This window comes from Pteronotus mesoamericanus, unplaced genomic scaffold, assembly GCF_021234165.1.
Source record: "Pteronotus mesoamericanus isolate MK-2021 breed Mesoamerican mustached bat unplaced genomic scaffold, CSHL_Meso_final contig_2, whole genome shotgun sequence".
Taxonomy (NCBI): domain Eukaryota; kingdom Metazoa; phylum Chordata; class Mammalia; order Chiroptera; family Mormoopidae; genus Pteronotus; species Pteronotus mesoamericanus.
Window position 1 is genome coordinate 8,331,423 of NW_026555084.1, and position 17,409 is coordinate 8,348,831.

Genomic DNA, 17,409 nt, shown 5'->3' on the forward strand with positions numbered 1-17,409 from the left:
CCAATGGTCCCTAAGTGTAAGAAAGCTATCGTGTGCCTTTTTGGAGAAAATATGTTTGTTAGATAAGCTGCTTCAGGCATGGATTATAGTGCACTTGGCTATGAGTTCCGTGGTAATGAATCAACAATGTATTACACAGAAATACACAAAACAAGGTTATGTACTGATCAGCTGTGATCGGAGGCTCACAGGAACCTCACCCTGTATCTCCCCTTAGGAGTGTGGTTCAGTGTTCACTAGCTCAGTGTTGTGGTGACTTCACCATAATTATTGCGAATAATCAGAATCAGCTATGTGTTACACAACTGGGTTCATACCTAAGGTGCTTGGTTCGTGGTATACTAGGGAAGATCTTCCCCATCAGTCTGTGTGGATTTACCTTTCTCCTTTTATGGACAGCAGAGTGTTCCATAATAGAAACACTGATGCCTCTGTCGGTGGACAGTTAGATTGACATTGTTTTTTTTTCCCCACCACGATGCACAATATGACCACTGTCTTTTTCCCTGTATCTTTGCACACTTAAGTGAATATGTCTGGGAGATAAATTTCCAGAGGTGGAGCTGTTCGTCTTAAAGCGTGTGTGCATCTAAGATTTCGGTAGCAAGTGCTACATCGCCCTGCAGAGGTTTCAATAAAACCAACACTGATGAGATCCCTTTTCTCTTAAATTGAACTTAATTTGTGGGAGCCTTTGGAATCACGCCTTCCACCTAAAACAACAAACTGTCCAGAGAGGAGCAACGTCCCTTCTCCATCCTGGCCCCCCACCAGCGTCCACTGGTGGCTTTCCTTCTGTGCTCCCCGCCGGCAGCGCGTTTGTGCTCTGCCCTGCCCCGGTGTCCAGGCGAGGAATGAACTCCCAGACCAATTGCTTTGAAGGCTTCTAAGGCCAGAAATTATTAGCCGCCTTTCATGGGACACATGCCAGTCAAAGCCATTGCCTGCCGGGTGTTTGTGTGCTAGGCATTGGAGATTCTAGGAGGGGCCTGTCTTCCTCCCAGTAAACCACCTTCACGCCCCAGCACTCACCCTACATCCCTCCGTTAACCCTCCCCTCCCCTCCCCGTTTAATCATTCGGCAACTGTTGCTACTGAGAAGCACCTTCTTGGACAGCAGGGCAGGGGGCAGGATGAGGTCACGCGTTGGAGATTTTGGAAACTTGAAAACAGTCTTAATCCCTCCTGGTAAAAAGTATGAAGGATGGGGCTACCTTCCTTCTCCGAGGAGGTGGAGCCTACCTGCTCTCCACGCTGGGGATGCTGAGATGCCTCCGGGCACTAATTGTAAGCAGCGCCTGCAAAAGGTGGCGATTTTTCCAGGTGGCCTTTTTTCAGGGGTGTATTTCAGACAGAGCATGAGATTTACTTACAGGATTAAACCCAAGTCAGCAAGGAAATGTGGCTGCCGCCTCACAAGAGATAATTTAACAGCTCTTTGCGGCTCGTGCAAGAGTGTCCAGGAGGAATATGGCATTTCCTCCCAGCCATTGCTTCACGTTTCCGTCGTCAGGATAGGGCTCACGTTGGATATGTGCACCTAAAGTGACCGTCGTTGACGGTGTGACAGTGCGTTGACGCAACTCAATGAGGAGGATAGGGCCCCTTCTCATTGGTGGCATCACCCTGGTGGCCACCCGGCACGGGCAGACTGGAAAAAAGGGGGTCTGTCCCAGGAGCGCCACACTGCGCAAACCCGGGCTCGGGCTCCAGGGTTACAGCACAGCGGCCGAGGACGGGGCGGCTTTCCAGCTCCTGTGGCCGTCTCTGCAGACTGGCAGGCTCGCGTGCCATTTCACGGGGAGGATTTTGTGCGCGTGCCTGTCAGACAGCTGGCTGGAAACTCAGAAACTGTACAGTTCGTCTTAGCAAGTCTACTGCACAGACCTGTTTGTGCAGGCACTGGTGTTCTGGGCTCTGAGGGTGGGTTTTTTTATTTTTGTTTTGGGGGGGGTTGGTTGTTTTTGTGTGTGTGTGGAATGGTGAGTTAACTGAACATGCTCAGGAGCCCTTGAGCCACACAGGTAAATCATTCAGGAACATTCATTTGCCCTCTCCAGCATGCCAGACGCTGTGTTCTGCCCCGGGGAGATGGTGGTGAACGGAAGGAATGCGTACAGCCTCCGTCATTGAAGATGATTCATTTCACTCACACGTACCTACTATGTGCTGAGCCTAGAGGCAGGGGAGCACATCACAGACCAAGTCCCCATCCTAAAGAAGCAGCCTTCAAGCCAGGCATTGCCAGCAGGTCTCTGGGTACATGCCAAGAATAAGCTAATTGCCCTTCTGAGAAAAACCCAAATGTCCTTCCTGGTAGGAGAACAGCCTGGCTCACCCAGCGGGAAAATGACAGGGACGTTGACGTCAGGCACCCTGTCTGCTCTTCATGCTATATGCAGTGCGGCTGCTGGAGCCAGGTGGCTGTTTTTATTTTCTTTCTGTTTACTATAACCTTGAACCTGACCTGTAGCGAATACTTGTGTCCCCTAGTACCTTCTCCCCTGTCTACAGACAGGATTCTCCTGCTATTGCTGACGTGGACGCGGGCACTGGCATCCTTATTCATTAGGTTCCTTGTCCGTGGGAGAACCACCCGGAGGGTTTTCTGGATTGTAGCTTATCCTTGCCTCAGCCAGGAGACTCCACATGGTAGAGAGTTCACTCGCCAGATCATTACTAGCTGCCCTTTGCTGGGCACCCGCTGCCTGGCCGGCGCTGGCTGGGATAGCACCAGCCAGGCAGCTTCGGCTGGTTTGAAACCCATGTTGACACCTGAAGGAAATATGCCAGCCTGTTACACCCTTGGGTGGTGAGAGGATTGTTTTTATGGTAGTTGTGTTTGCCTGAATTTCTGAGGGATTGCCTTCAAGGAGCGTGCCTCTCCCTGCCTCCCAAGTCTTCATTTTAATTATAAGCATTTTGGTGTCTAGACAGGAAGTCTCTTCTTTGTCACTGACATGTTGGGTTTCTGGAACTCTTCTAGGAAAGTCTGATACCTTCTGACCTGTGGGCACTTGTAAAGCAGATTTATGGCAGGATAGTCTTGGACTAGGGCACACCCATGTTCTGGAACCTTCTTTGGCATTTACTCTGCCAGTTCTGGCTTCTAGGGTCCCATAAGTGGCATCTTGTCTTCTGAGAAGTTTAAACTAGGTTTCCTCAGCAGGGGAGTAATGTTTCTTTCTTGTAGAAAATTAGAATATAGAAAAGAAATATAATGAATAAAAGTTATTTGCAAACTCAGTACATTTTTTATATATACTCAAAACTTGAAGGTAGAGGACAGATTCTGGCCTCAGTGATCATGGCTAATATTTAATGAGTAGTCTGAGTTCTTTGCATGGATTTACTCATTTAATCTTCAGAACAATTCTATGTATTGAGTTGGCTTAAAAGTTCAGTTAGTTTTTTCCATATGATGGCTCTACTGGTGCTTCGTTGTCTTTAACTTCATTCAAAACAATTTTGTTAGATTATATTTTGACAGCTGTCATATAAGCATGCATTTTTTAAAAACTTACCAAAATTGGTAAATTTTTGTGCAGCCGTTTTAATATTGAAGATGGAAGAAAATACGTAATTTTTTTTGTCATATTATGCTTTATTATTTCAAGAAAGGTAAAAACGCAACTGAAATGCAAAAAAAAAAAAAGATTTGTGCAATTGTATGGAGAAGGTGGTCTGACTGATCAGATGTGTCAAAAGTGGTTTGTGAAGTTTCTTGGAAATAGCCAAGTCAATAAAGTTATTGGTGAAAATGAAAAATGTGTCTTTTAGTTTATGGAAAAAACCTAAATGGACTTTTTGGCCAACCCAATAGTAGGCAGTATTATTTTCCCCAGGTGACAGGGGAGGAAGCCGAGGCCCACAAGTTAAGTAACTGGCCCCAGGGTACACGGCTAGGATGCAGACCCAGCTAGCTGTCCCTGAGTCTTTGTTCCCAGCCACTTTGTTCACAACACATCAGTGGCCTTTGTCCTGTAGCAGATCACTTCCTTCTGCGGCTGCAGCAGGAAAACACGGCCAGCAACGGAGAGGTTCCGCTTCTGAGCCACGTGTTAGCTGTCCTGGCTGACCTCAGGACCGGGTCTCATGTCTGGAAGTGGCTCCCCTTCTAACATGGACAGAAGTGGCCATGATTGCCTCTCCTCCTCCTTCTCCCTGCTCCCAGCAGAGGTGGGAACATAGGACCCAGGACCACACCTTTGGCTCTTGCACTCTGCTCTTCCCGGAGCGTGACCTCGTGAGGCCTGCAGTGGCTTTTGTTGCAGGAAACAACTCCGCTTCTCTGCACGAAGCCCTTACTCGACCCTGGCTCCAGATGCCAGCCATTTATATGACAAGTGGCCCCTGTCCCACTGCTTTTAGACAGTCTGAATTTTTTGGGTCCCTTGTAAAGAAGAGCACAGAGAAGGAGCCAGAGATTTGCCAAGGACAACACGTGAAGTTCCCACACCTGTTACTGAATCCTGAGACCGGGAAGTCCTCGCAGGCAGAAGGGAAGCCATAATGTGCGACCCCGCTGGCTGAGTGCCCCATCGGACCTGGGAGGCATTTTCACAGTTTCCTCTCGAAGGAAAGCATAGCCCACAGTCTCATCTTTAGCCTCTGTTTCCCAAGTTGTTCTCGGGAATTGATTCAGCCTGTCAGAAACGGGCCTTCATTCATTCATTTATTCAGTACCTGTCCAGGACTACTCTGTCCCAGAGACCAGAGATGCAGCCTTGACTTTAAGAGGAAGGAGCGAGGCCCTTTCTCTTAAGTAGGGGTGCTTGTTCTTTGTTCCCTGAAGGGGGGAGCGAGCTCAGCTGGGGAAGGTACCAGGTTGACCCGGTGGGCCCCGGGGGTCCAGGCATAGCTGAGATTGGCGGCTTGTTTCTCCAGGACATTCCGTAGCCTCCGGATCCCTGGGGTGGCCGTGCCTGCGGCAGGTGTTTAAGGGCAGAGCGATGGGGACTCTCTGTGCTCCCGACCCCTGTGGTCTTCACAGCACCCGCTCTTCCCTGAAGACGGCCACGAAAACACTGTCTTACAGCTGGAGGGTTTGCTTGCTCTGGCTCGGGCTTCCTCTCTCCACTCCGTGAAATCCTATCCAGAAATGGACCGTCATTGAGCCTGTGACTGTGCTTGCTCAGCTGGTGCTGAATCGCGCAGAGGTTTGCAAAGCAGAGCAAGTTCCAGTGTTTGTTGAGTGCTGAGCACCCTTCTCAGCCTGCCAAGCCCTCTGCCACCCTCACCACGGTTCTGTCTCCTTCTGTTGTTCACACTGTCAGCACACAGGCACCGGGGCGGAGACTTGTGCCAGACCACACAGCCGGTGAGGGCCGAGCCTCCCAGAACCCCGGACGGTCGTCCTCAGTGCGCTCTGTCCCTCTGCGCCGCATCGCAAAGTGAAACAGCCTTTGAGGGGGTGCTGGCCTCGGAGTCCTCTCCTGCCTTCTCTGTCAGATTGCTCAAAATCTGTCTCCTGTTTCCCCACAAAGGCACCTGTCTGCTGGGCGTATGGCAGTGCACCTTTTGGGGATGAGTAGGAAGCACCCTTCTAGCCTCTGATAACTATAAGAAGCCAAAGAGCTGTTTGTTTGTTTGTTTGTTTATGTTTTTAATGAAAAGCTGGTTTGGGCAGAATTGGGGTGGTCTTTCACTATAGAAAGTATACCAGTAGAGACTTACTTTTCAATGTCAATTCTATCATCGGGTGAAAAAACTAAACCCTGCTCATCTTGCAGCTCCTTGGTGGACAGGCTGTGGGACTGAAGGACTGTGTAGCATGAGCAGAGGGGAAGATGAAGACAAAAGTGCTTGTGGAGAGTGGGGTGGTTAGATGGGAGAGCGGCTGCAGCCGGCCTGACCCCTCATCCGTGGGGATTCCCGCGCCCAGATAGACACACTCACGGAGAGGCTGGGATTTCAGGGATCCTTGACTGTATGAGAGATTTCCTACTTTGCGGTTTAGAAAGCTCTGGACTTCTGGAGCCATTTATTTAACTATTACCATTATTATGCTGGCTGCTGTGCTAGGTGATGAGGTCTGCCATGTTCTACAAAACAGATGGGGTCCCATCCTCATGGAGCAGGCAGCCACACTTTGCATTTTACTTTGTCCTTTACCAGCTAGCGGGATGGTGGGGGCAATGCCACCTTTCTGAGCTTTTGATTAGTGTGGAAAACACTCCCCGCCTCCTGGGTTTGTCACCAGAATGAACAGAGGAGCTTGTGGAAGACACAGCAAACAGGTCCACAGAGGCTTGCCCTCCCGGGGGGTGTCCTGGGGTTTCAGAAGCCCGCAGAACGTGGCGGAGGCTGGCTGCAGAGCCGTGGCAGAGGCTGGCTGCAGAGCCGTGGCAGAGGTCGGCTGCTGAGCCGTGGCAGAGGTCGGCTGCAGCTGCCCAGCCCTCTGGAGCTCACATCCTGGTATGTGAATTCTCTGCCTCTTGCTAATTAGCTCTGTGACCTAGGGAGGTCCCACCCTGGGGGAAGGGCCCATCTGGGAAAGGCTTTGGACCCCACGCTCTCCTTTACCCCCTTCTCTGGGAACCTTGGAACCACCAGCAGAAGGGTGGAGTTCAAGGTCACAGTCTAGGGGGAGGAGGCCAGAACCACTGTAGCATCCACTCTGGGTGTCCAACAGAGCCTGGTCAGTAGTTTTGCTGTTTTTAAAGACATTGTACTTTTTTTAAGAAAGAAAAATAGCCATATGTTGCTTTAAAAGCTGGTTCTGCCCTAGCTGGGTAGCTCAACTGATTAGAGCATTGTCCTGATATGCCGGGGTTGCAGGTTTGATCCCTGGTCAGGGCACATGCAAGAATCAAGCAATGAATGCAGGAATAAGTGGAACAATAAATTGGTGCCCCTGTCTGTCCCCCGTTCACCACTTCCCCTCTCGCTCTCTAAAATCAATAAATTTAAAAAAATAATAAAATAAAATAAAAGCCCTATAAATGCAGATGATTGTTTGAGCTGGGTGGTAATGCATCCATGGGGGTTCATTATAATATTTTCTCTATTTTTTTTTGGTATATTTAAACATTTGCAACATAAAGCCTGTTTTTGTTTGTCTCATTTAAGCAATTAAAAGTATTGTTTTTCTTGGCCCTAATTCAGACAAGTCAGGAAATCCTGTTTGGTCTGAATAAGGCTTGATGGCTAGGACGGTAGGTAGAAGAAGAAAAGCCAGTCCTCACTCAGAGTAGTCAATTCAGAGAGACAGAAAGGAGAATGGTGGCTACCCAGGGCGGGGGGCGGGGGGAGGGCGCGATTGTCTCGTGGGTCTACAGTTTCAGTTCTGCCAGATGAAAAGAGTTCTGGGGATTAGTTGCACAACAGTGTGAATGTACTTAATGCCACGGAACAGTACAGTTAAAGGCGGTTAAACACAGCCTGCGCGCACCCTGCCTGGGCCTGTCGGGCGGACAGTGCCTCGCCTCTGTGGTCTAGCATGTGGTTATGAGTTCAGGTCCAAACACTTTAGGCTATTTTCTTGAATATAATAAAGTCCTTGAATGTGTTTTAGGTAAATGAGGTGTTGTTAACAACAACAACAACAACAACAACAAACAACTATTGAGACAAACTCATTAAGGGAAACCTTTAAAATGTAACCCTTAAGGAAGGTCATCATTAGCACTTTCAGTTATAGTTTTGTGACTTGGAGCTATCTTAAAGTTTTAAAATTTCTGGTCACATTATTTCTTTTTCTTTTTTAGGAATATCCTAGAGCTATTAGTCCAGATACGAAAAAATAAAAGTGTAATTTTGTTATTTATCGAACATGGACAAAAAATGGAAATTGTTTTTAAAAATGCCTGGTATCAGGAAACAAAATTGATATGTTTAATTTTTTCACTGTACTGTATTTTGTCAGAATTTGAAGGTACGGGGAAAAAACCATCTTGAAATGCAAGGAGGAAAAAAAAGTTTCGGTGCACTAATTGTGTGACCTGCCAGGAATCTCCCTGGCTCCCGGTGCACCAGCCCCCGGGGGCGCTGAGGGGCGGGGGTGGGGGGGGGGGGGGCCGGGCGAGCAGAGGGTCTGAAGAGGTGTGATTGCAGGTCTCGCCCACACGGAGGGCTCCCCTGGGTGCGTCTGGCCTGCTGGACCCAGGAGCAGTGCTTCAGTAGGGTTAGGGCTTTTTGTTTTAAATCTTAAAAGTATGTTGATAGGGCTCCTGCTGTTCAAATTTGGGGCAACGTGAACATCCAAAAAGAACAGTATAGGTGAAATGATAGAACCCATGTAGGAATTTATTCAGTAGAGTGTGGATCACCTGTGGATGTCAAACTATTAAAGGTTTTTGGGGGAAAAGGATAGTCACAGAGCCTCAAAGTGACACCTCACAGACTGCTTATTAATTTCACAGGAAAACGGTCCCTTTAAAATGGAGCAAACTTGTGGCACTACCCTAATCCATCAATCAAACGCAGCATGGCTGTTGCTGGGATGAGCTGACATTATACAATCCCTGATGTGATTCAGTAAGAAGCACAAAACACCACCTCTGTAGTTGCCCAAACTGTTTGATTATGAGGAACCAATCAGACAGTCCAGAATAGAAGGCCAGTCTTCCAGTCTTAAAAAAAAAAAAAGACAACTGGCCTAGATTCATCCAAAGAGTCTGTGTCAGGAAAAACAAAGAAAGAATAGGACTGGAGAGACATAACAGATACCATATGTAAGCCTTGTTAGATCCTGTATCTTTAAAAAAAAAAAAAAAAGTTATAAAAGGCATTTTTGGGACCCTTACAGAAAGTGAAATATGAATTGAGTATTAGAAAATGTTATTGCATTAATAGTGATGTTCTTAGGATTGCTAATACCATTATGATTATGCAGGAAAATGACCTCAGGGAAAGATGCTCAAGTGTCTAGGGGGCACATCCCATCTGCAACCTGACTAGAAATGATTGAACAGAACCAATATTTACATACATGTGTGTGCACACACACACCGAACGGGGGTGAAGCAGTTAGTGAATCTGGGTGAAGGGTCATCTCAGTTCATTCATCTTTTCTGTGGATTTGAAAATTTTCCAAATAGATCAAACAAGTTGAAGAGAGTCTGTGGCTCTTGTCTGACTTGGAAGGACTTGGACTTCTGTCCCCTGCGCCTGCCTGGGGACCTGCCTGAAGACTCCCAGGCATCTGTTGTCTGTGTCGTTTGTCTTGTCGATAAGAAGCAGGCAGCTGAGTGGCGGCGCTTGGTGGTGGCAGCGCTGGGGACAAAGGACTGGCCCCACTCACGGTCATGGGAGGAGGGGAGGAAATGTCTGCCAGGCACGTGCGACACCAGGAAACTCATAAAATCTTTTCTGGCTGTGAAATGTTTTGTGCTGGGGAATAGCCGCTAAGCTGGGGCGGCTGGCCAGCAGTTAAGAGCAGAGGCTGTGGGGTCGCTCCGGAGCGTGGAGCCGAGTTCTCAGAGCTTTTTCTCTCTGAGTCTCTGAGGATCTGAACAGAACGGGAGGATCCGGTGCGTGTCCTGCACAAAGCACAGCGCCAGGCCCAGCACAGGACTCCATGCAGCTCTGTGTGCTGGACACATGAGCCTTTCCCATTCCGCGGGGCCGTTTCATCTCCCCTTGTGGCCTCATCCTCCTGGGTGGGGAATGAGAGGCCTGTGGAGTTTCGTGCTGTTAGATTCAGAGCCAACACATTGAGGAATCAGATCCCCCTCTGCCTGGCTCTGGCCTGTAGCTTAGCGGGTCCCCAAGAAGCTGCCGGTGAATTCAGACTCGGTCATCACAGCTGCTTCCACGCCAGGGTAATCCTCTTGGGCCTGGTGGTTGGGGGAAAAGCAGAGCTCTGAAAGCTTTGAAAAGCACCAAGGGCAGGGAGGAAACTGATCTGACCGAGCACACCCGCCCGTCAGAATAGGTTGCTGGCTGCCAGCAGTGCCGCGGGAGGGCCTTAGTGCCCTCCCAGCCCAATGCACGTTTCCACGGGGACTGTGGCCTTCACCGAGCCGCCTCCCGCTCCCGGGAAGAGCTCGTATCTATCGAGTGCCTGTGAACAGTGTTGGCCCAGTTCAGCACAAGATTCAGGGAAGCCTTGACAATTTTGGGGGGGGGGGGAATGTTTCTTTCCTTTTAAATTGCACAAAGAATCCATGACCATGAGAAAAAAGTTAGGGCATACAGATAACCAGGGATCATCAGAGGACAATTGAAAGGGCCTAAAATTTCACTATCCAGAGAGAACCATTCCTTCTCTCAATGAATATTCATTGGGCACCTACCATGTGCCAGGGGCTGAGCTGGACGTGGGGGCACAGCCGTGAATGGGTGGGACCTAGTTCTCACGGCATTTAGACCTGTTAATGACCTGCTGGCCAGGAATATTACTACTCAACATCACACAAGCAATCTGAGTGTGAGAAGTGCCGTGGGGACATCCAGCAGCCTCTGACTGAGCTCTGGAGGACACATGGTAGGTGGGTGAGGGGACCAACACCCCCAGCTGGAGGAGGGTCAGAGTTCCACCTGGCTGGGTCCTGTGCCTGAGGGTGGAGGGCGTGGGGGTAAGAGGCAGGGCCTGGTCAGCCAGGCCCCAGCCCAGGATCTCAGCTGTACAAGAGGCTCTTCCCCCTTGGGCAGCGTTGCCCTCGCCTTTGCCCTCCTGTGCCACCCCTGAGTGTGATGACAAGGGAAGGCGTGTGTTTCGGAGGTGGTTCCTGATGGATGGGGCTCCGAAAGGAGAGGGGGCCGAGGGTGTTCACTGCTTAGGGACAGGCCGGCGGTCCTCTCCGCTCCTTGCTGTGCTGTCCACTTCCACTCGCTCAGCTCCTCCCTGTCGAAGACCAGAGTCCTGTTACGCCACCGCCGTCCACTGAGTGGGTGTTGTCAGGCTCGCCGAGAAGACGGGCCCGCAGGCTTCCCAGAGTCGGCGTTTCATTTCCCAGTGACGTCCTTTGAGCCCTCCCGAGGACCGTGTTGCGTCTGCCCCGCTGCCTGTCGTGGTTTCCTCCTCCTCCTCCTCCCGAGAAGCTTGAAAGCCTGGTGAGAAGTGGGTCGGAAGCGCTGGCGGTTGCACACAGGTGTGTGGACACTTTGGTGGCTGTTCCCTTACTGGCACAGACGTGTGCTTTGAGCGCAGCTGCCTCTGCTGACGCTCGCTCAGCAGCTGCTCTGCGCCCAGTGAGGTCGGGCTTGGAGGCCCCCGGCGACCGGAGCGAGGCCAGGACTCGGGGCTCGCTGCCGTCTGAGGCGGGCTCGGGCAGAACGTGGCACTGTGGTCAGGGAAGGCTTCCGAGGGCCCGTGACTCCGAAGGCAGAGAACGAGGCAAGGATAGCCGAGTGAAGAGGGGTTGGGGGCAGCCCCCGGCGGAGGGGCTGTGTAGACGGGGCCAGGAGAGCATGGTGCCTTGAGAACTGCAGCGACAGGGGCCCAGACCAGGTGCGCGCACCTCCCCGCAGGGAGGGGCGGAAGGCTGCAGAGCCGCCCACGGTGGAGGCTGCCACTTCCCGCCCACAGCCCCAGCACCTTGACCCTCCGCCGGCCTGACCAAGGCTTGCGTTTGATCTTGTTTCCCAGAATTCCGTGTGGGGACAGGCTCCAGTTGTCCACGGTGGTGACACACTTGATAAGTCCCCTTCGGGGCCTTCTTCCCTTTCCTGTCTTCTCCTACCTCCCAATCTTCCCTAGGCTCACCTCCCAAGCCCTCTGTTTCTGAGGGGACCCAAATTAAAAACCCATCGATGCCGCTTAAACTCAGTACTGAGGTGGTGGGGAGTTCTCAAAGGGCGTTTCGCATCTGGGGGGACAAGGTCAGATTTGCGGCGTCATTCTGACTACGACCTGGCCCTCTGAGCGGTCCCGAGGTTGAACGAGCCGCAACCAGACAGGAGCCGCCCCTGCATTCCGCAGGTCCTCACTGCGGGTGCTGACGACTCTTCAGCGCCTTCTGCGTTCCACGTGCTGGCCTGAGCATCGCGTATGCGTTTTGTCATTGCATCTGGCAAAAGCCTTATGAGGTCCAGGTTCCATTTTGCAGGTGAGAGGCCTGAGGCACAGAGAGGGTGACATACCTGTGCATGATCACATAGCTCGACGCGAGGGCTTGGGGATTCGAGCTCAGGTTCGACAGGTCAGTGTGTACACTCGTGCTCCCTCGGCAGTGGGGCCTTCTGGCCCCCCATCCTCCCCACCAGCACCATCCAGGCACGTCCAGGCACATCCCGGTGGCCCTTTACTAAATTCCTGGGTGTCGGCGAGTGCCGTCTCCCAGTAACCTCTGTGTCTCCCACAGGTAAATTCGAGGACAGGGAAGACCACGTGCCCAAGCTGGAGCAGATCAACAGCACGAGGATCCTGAGCAGCCAGAACTTCACCCTCACCAAGAAAGAGCTCCTGAGCACGGAGCTGCTGCTCCTGGAGGCCTTCGGCTGGAACCTCTGCCTGCCCACACCCGCCCACTTCCTAGACTACTACCTCCTGGCCTCCGTCAGCCAGAAGGACCAGCACTGCCACAGCTGGCCCACCACCTGCCCCCGCAAGACCAAAGAGTGCCTCAGGGAGTACGCCCACTACTTCCTGGAGGTCACCCTGCAAGGTGGGGCCCAACGTTGGGGCCTCTCGCCCCTCCCCACCGCCCAGGGGCCGGGATCAGGTGGCGCCGAGAGGCACGCGTGTCCATCCTGGGGGGGTCCCCCTTACGGGCTGCAGCTCCTCCACCCAAGACTCTCCCACTTTGCAAGGGATAAACAAAAAAGGAACAAGGAGTCATGTTACCCATCATGTATAAAAGAGAAATTGCAGCTTATTACAGGCCACCAGTGTCCTACAAACTTAGTGGTCACCTGGTAACTTTTTTATGGTGACCTGCAACACTGCAGATCTGAATAGGACAGATTTGCAGGTGGGTCAGTCTGGAAGAGCTGTCGTCATACAGATGGGTGGGGCGAGGGGGGCGGGTTAGGTTTACATCTGTTTTAGCAACTGAGATACCCTGTTTGGGGACTTGTGTTTGAATCTCACTCTTCCCAGTATCTTAAAATCTAGGTAGGAGGTAAAACACTGGTCAGAGATACAGTTGAGTCGACCAACCACCCAGTAACCCGCCACACATCAGAATGGTCAGGGGTAACAGTGTCAACAGCTGTGTTACCAAGTATTAATTGGGTGCTTTCTGTGTGCCTGGCACCCGATTTTAGTGCTTTGCATAGGGACGTTACCTCATTTGAACCTGCCAATGACTCCACCAAAAAATCATTGCTGCTATTCCCGTTTTTCAAGTCAGTTTCCTCAACTGATGCTCAAGAGGAGGAGTAACTTACCCAGGGTCATTGCTAAAATTTAAACCTGGGGAGTCTGACCCTGGGGCTATGCCTGTAACCATAATACCACCCTGACTGACTTCGTACTTTAACAGGCAAGAGCTGAAGTCATTGAAAATTGTAAACAGTTTAAGACAGCATGGCAGTGCGCTGATAACCAGGTGTCCCTCAGGAAAACTGGGGGAACTACAACAGTTTGCCTTTGCACATCAGTAGTGCCAGCTTTGCTATGTTGTAAGATACTCTAGTGTGGGACATTAGGGTTTCTCAGATAAATTCACAGTGTATACATATTCCAAAGCCTCACGCTGTACACCTCATTTACATGTACAGTTTTTATTTTTCAATCATACTTCAGTAAAGCAGGGTGGGGGATCCCTCAGTAAATGTAAGCCGAGTGACAACTGTAGTTCTGAATATCAAACTGCTATAGCCATTCATTCATACGTTCATTGGTTCAACAGATTTTTATTGAGTGCCTACTGTGGTCCAAGCTTTGTTACTATTAATAAATAGCCTTTGAAATGGCACATCATTCATCTCTAACCACCAAAGAAAGGACAGATATTCTGTGGTTCCATTGTAGCCCATGTGCAAGCCCCTTGTGGCCCCCAGAAGCCGTGGACCATATTTTGAAAGTCACTGACCTAGGCAGACATCAGAAACCCCAGAGCCGAGATGTTTATGATTAAAGAACTTCATGGTGCCCTTTGCACTTTTCATCGTGTGGGGGGTGGGGGCGGCGGGGCGGTGGCACAGCGCAGCAGTCAACAGCTTTGAACCCACTTGTCTGTCTGCCGATTCCGGGGCACACAAGGCAGGCAGGGCGCCGGGCCTCCAGGCGAGGCTGGTTGATGCTGACTCCCTCGCATTCCCTTTCAGATCACATTTTCTACAAGTTCCAGCCTTCTGTGGTCGCCGCGGCCTGCGTTGGGGCCTCTAGGATTTGCCTTCAGCTCTCTCCCTACTGGACCAGAGACCTGCAGAGGATCTCAAACTACTCCCTGGAACATCTCAGCACGTGCATCGAGATCCTGCTGGTGTAAGTCCCTCTCCAGTTCAGGCCCAGTGCAGGCGAGTTCCTCAAGTCTGAGGCTTATGGTGGGTCCCCCAGCTAGCGTCTCACGTCCCGTGGGTCACGGGGACTCCTGATAGCATTGGGGTGTGGGGAGTTGGTCCTTCATATTTGGGGCAGGTTTGGGTTTGCAGTTTTAGGATCAAGGAGTGAGGGAGAGAGGGGTTGTGTGCACAACCTTCTGCGTGTCTGGCTCTTTGATCGAAGTTTTCAGTGTAGCAGTCAGTCTATGGATGATCACATTGAAGGACTCTCATTACGCGCTGTTTACTCAGGTGTGGCCACACAGCTGACCTCTTAGCCAGCTAAGCCCAGAGTGGCTTAACTTAAGGGGCCACAGCCTCCTTGTAAGGATCCCTGGGAATCTTGGGGAGAAAACATTCAGTGTGTCAGAGAAGATCCTTAAAGGCTTTGTAGACCCAGCACCATGAAACTGATATCAGAGGTGAAAGAGGCAGATGGAACAGAAAGATCCTGCCCAGCTGCCCCCAGTCCCTCTTCCACCTGACGGGGCAGCGTCTCCTAGACACTTGGCCCTGCTGAACACGGGGCCAGGTCCCTAAAGAGCCACCTCTTGGCCTCCAGATGCAGCTGCCCTTGTCTCATTTTCCTGGAGTGTCCGTCCTGCTCCCTGGGCCTTGTTTTCAAACCTGTGCCTTGGAGAAACTACCCAAAGCCAGAGACCGCGGCCTGGCCTGAGTGCTGACAGAGACCCCCGGACTCTTAGCCACCAGCCCTGCCTCTTCACGGCTGCTGCGCGGGGATAACCCCCTCCCCAGACCTGCTGCAGCCTCCACTGGCTCCTCTCTTACATTCCTCTTCACAAATGAAGAAACCGAGGCCCCGTGGGCAACTTGCTTGGGAACCGCTAGCTCTAGAGTGACCCAGCGGGGACAGAGCCGCTGAAAGGGCCTTGAAGGCAGAGGTGGGGCTTATCTGAGCAGCAGGAGCTCTGCCCTCGGGGCAGGCGCCGTGCCCGGCGTGGGGAGGCAGCGGTGAGCAGGAGCAGGCACGGGTCTCTGTTGGAGCTCACGCGCGGCACAGCGCGGGGCCAGGGAGTAACCCGGAAGTTACCGCCTAGGGAGTTGACTGTGAGGGGGCAGTACGACTGCAGGACAGCAAGGCTGGTCTTGAGGGGTCAGAAGAGGTCTTTGCAGGACGTGGATCCAAGCGGAGATCCGAGGCCTGAGGCTAGTGGGACCAAGGCCGGAGGCAGCGAGCACAGGCTGGGCAGGGTCCAGCGGTCACAGCACAGAGACCCACTTAGCGGGGCAGGTGGAGGTGCTCTCAGGTGTCTGCCTTTCACCTCTGAGTCTCACCTGGGTCCTTTCCTTTCAGAGCGTATGACAATGTCCTCAAGGATGCCGTCACAGTCAAGAGCCAGGCCTTGGCGATGGTGCCCGGCACGTCCCCAGCCCCCACCCAAATGCTGTTCCAGCCACCTGCCTACCCCGCCCTCAGCCAGCCGACGCCGGTGGCCCTGGGGCAGTTCCAGGCCCCGGTGCAGGACCTGTGTCTGGCCTACCGGGACTCACTGCAGGCCCAGGGTTCGGGGAGCCTGCTCTCAGCAGGCACTGGCTCATCCCTCCACACCCCGTACCCCTCCCTCCAGCCCCTGGACGTGTGCCCCGTGCCCCTGCCCGCGTCCCTCAGCATGCAGATGGCCATCGCAGCCGAGCCCCGGCACTGCCTCGCCACCACCTACAGAAGCAGCTACTTCAGCGGGAGCCACGCGTTCCCTGCAGGCTGTTTTGACAGATAGGGCCCTGTTGGACCACCCAGGGAAGCCTTGGGGACCCGGGCAGAGGAAGAGGCCGCTGACAAGGGGAGCTCAGCAGAGCAAGGCGACTGGGAGGCCACCCCCGCAGAGCCTCGGTGCCCTGGCTTGGAGAGGGTCTGTGCTCTTTTTAAATAAAACGGACCCAGAGCAAAACAGTCAATGAGATACCTCACCCAAGAGCATTCCTCTGGAAAATGTCTTCCACGCGTGCCTGCGGTGCAGGGGGATGGCTTGGTGGTCGTCCCCTGGAGCAGGGGCCCAGAGAACCGAGAAACACCTGGTGAGAGGCCAGGAGACTGGGAGCTGGACGCAGACACCAGTCTGCGAGCACACCCGGTGCTCAGCATCAGAGACTCGTTTATTCTTTGCCGACGGCAGCTACACCACTGAAGAAGAAGGCACAGCCTGGCATGTTCTCAGGACCCCGGTCGATGGGGCAGGGGCCCCATGCAAGGCCTGCGTGTGGGTGGGGCCTGAGCGTCTGCCTTCTGAGGCACAGTGGGCGGCTGTCTTGCCTTTAATGTCGAACCTACCCCCTTTTAGACATTTCACGTGCTGCTGCTTCCCGAAGTGACCTAGCTCTCTGTTCAGTAAGAAGTCTTGTTTACATACTGTATCAGGGATTTTGTGATACTTGAAAATTCCTTTGGAGAAAAACGATGTTGGTTGCCATACTGCCTGTCCCACGCGCGGGCTGTAGGTTTTACCCCGGCCTGTGACGGCCCGGTGGGTAACAGCAGAGCTCCCTTTTCAAAAGCGTGTGGTTGGGGAGAACCACTTTCCAGTCTCTCGGTTCCAGAAGATTCCACATTTTGGATGCTGTGTTCACCTGTAGAACTTCAGTAACCACCCAGAGGCAAAAGGTTGTTGAAGGGTGACAGAGACTTAACACCCACATCCCCACCTCCCTCTACCTGCTTTTAGTGCGTGAGTGTAAACCCAGCCTCGGCTTTGAGTTTGGCTAGTGGCGAAGGGTAGTAATGGGGAATGGCCAGCTGGATTTGGGGAGTGGGCGGGCGGGCCTTCGTGACTCCACCAGTGACAGGCAAGTGATCTTTTGGATCAAAAGCCAGTATTTGGGTATCTGCAGCGAGGGGGCTCTCAGGACCACTCAGGTGGCCATGTGCAATATGTTTTTATTCCGACTCGCGGCTTGTGCTCAGTGTGTTTTTTGGGTTGGATCGGGGACACGTTGTTCACCCAACAGAACTGGGAGGGGCAAAGAACCATGAAAGCATTTTTCCGTATGTTTGTTTTTGAAGAAGAAACCATGTTGATT

At 52.3% G+C, this 17,409-nt stretch overlaps 1 protein-coding gene across 1 annotated transcript in view; it reads left to right on the plus strand.

Annotated features, from left to right (window-relative positions):
- Positions 1–16,112, plus strand: part of CCNJL (cyclin J like) — a 47,032-nt gene extending 30,920 nt beyond the window's left edge. The window contains exons 5-7 of the mRNA XM_054567888.1: positions 12,249–12,551; positions 14,158–14,317; positions 15,689–16,112. Of these exons, the coding sequence (XP_054423863.1) occupies positions 12,249–12,551; positions 14,158–14,317; positions 15,689–16,112 (887 nt within the window). The remainder of the gene's footprint in view (positions 1–12,248; positions 12,552–14,157; positions 14,318–15,688) is intronic.
- Positions 16,113–17,409: the final 1,297 nt, after the last annotated feature.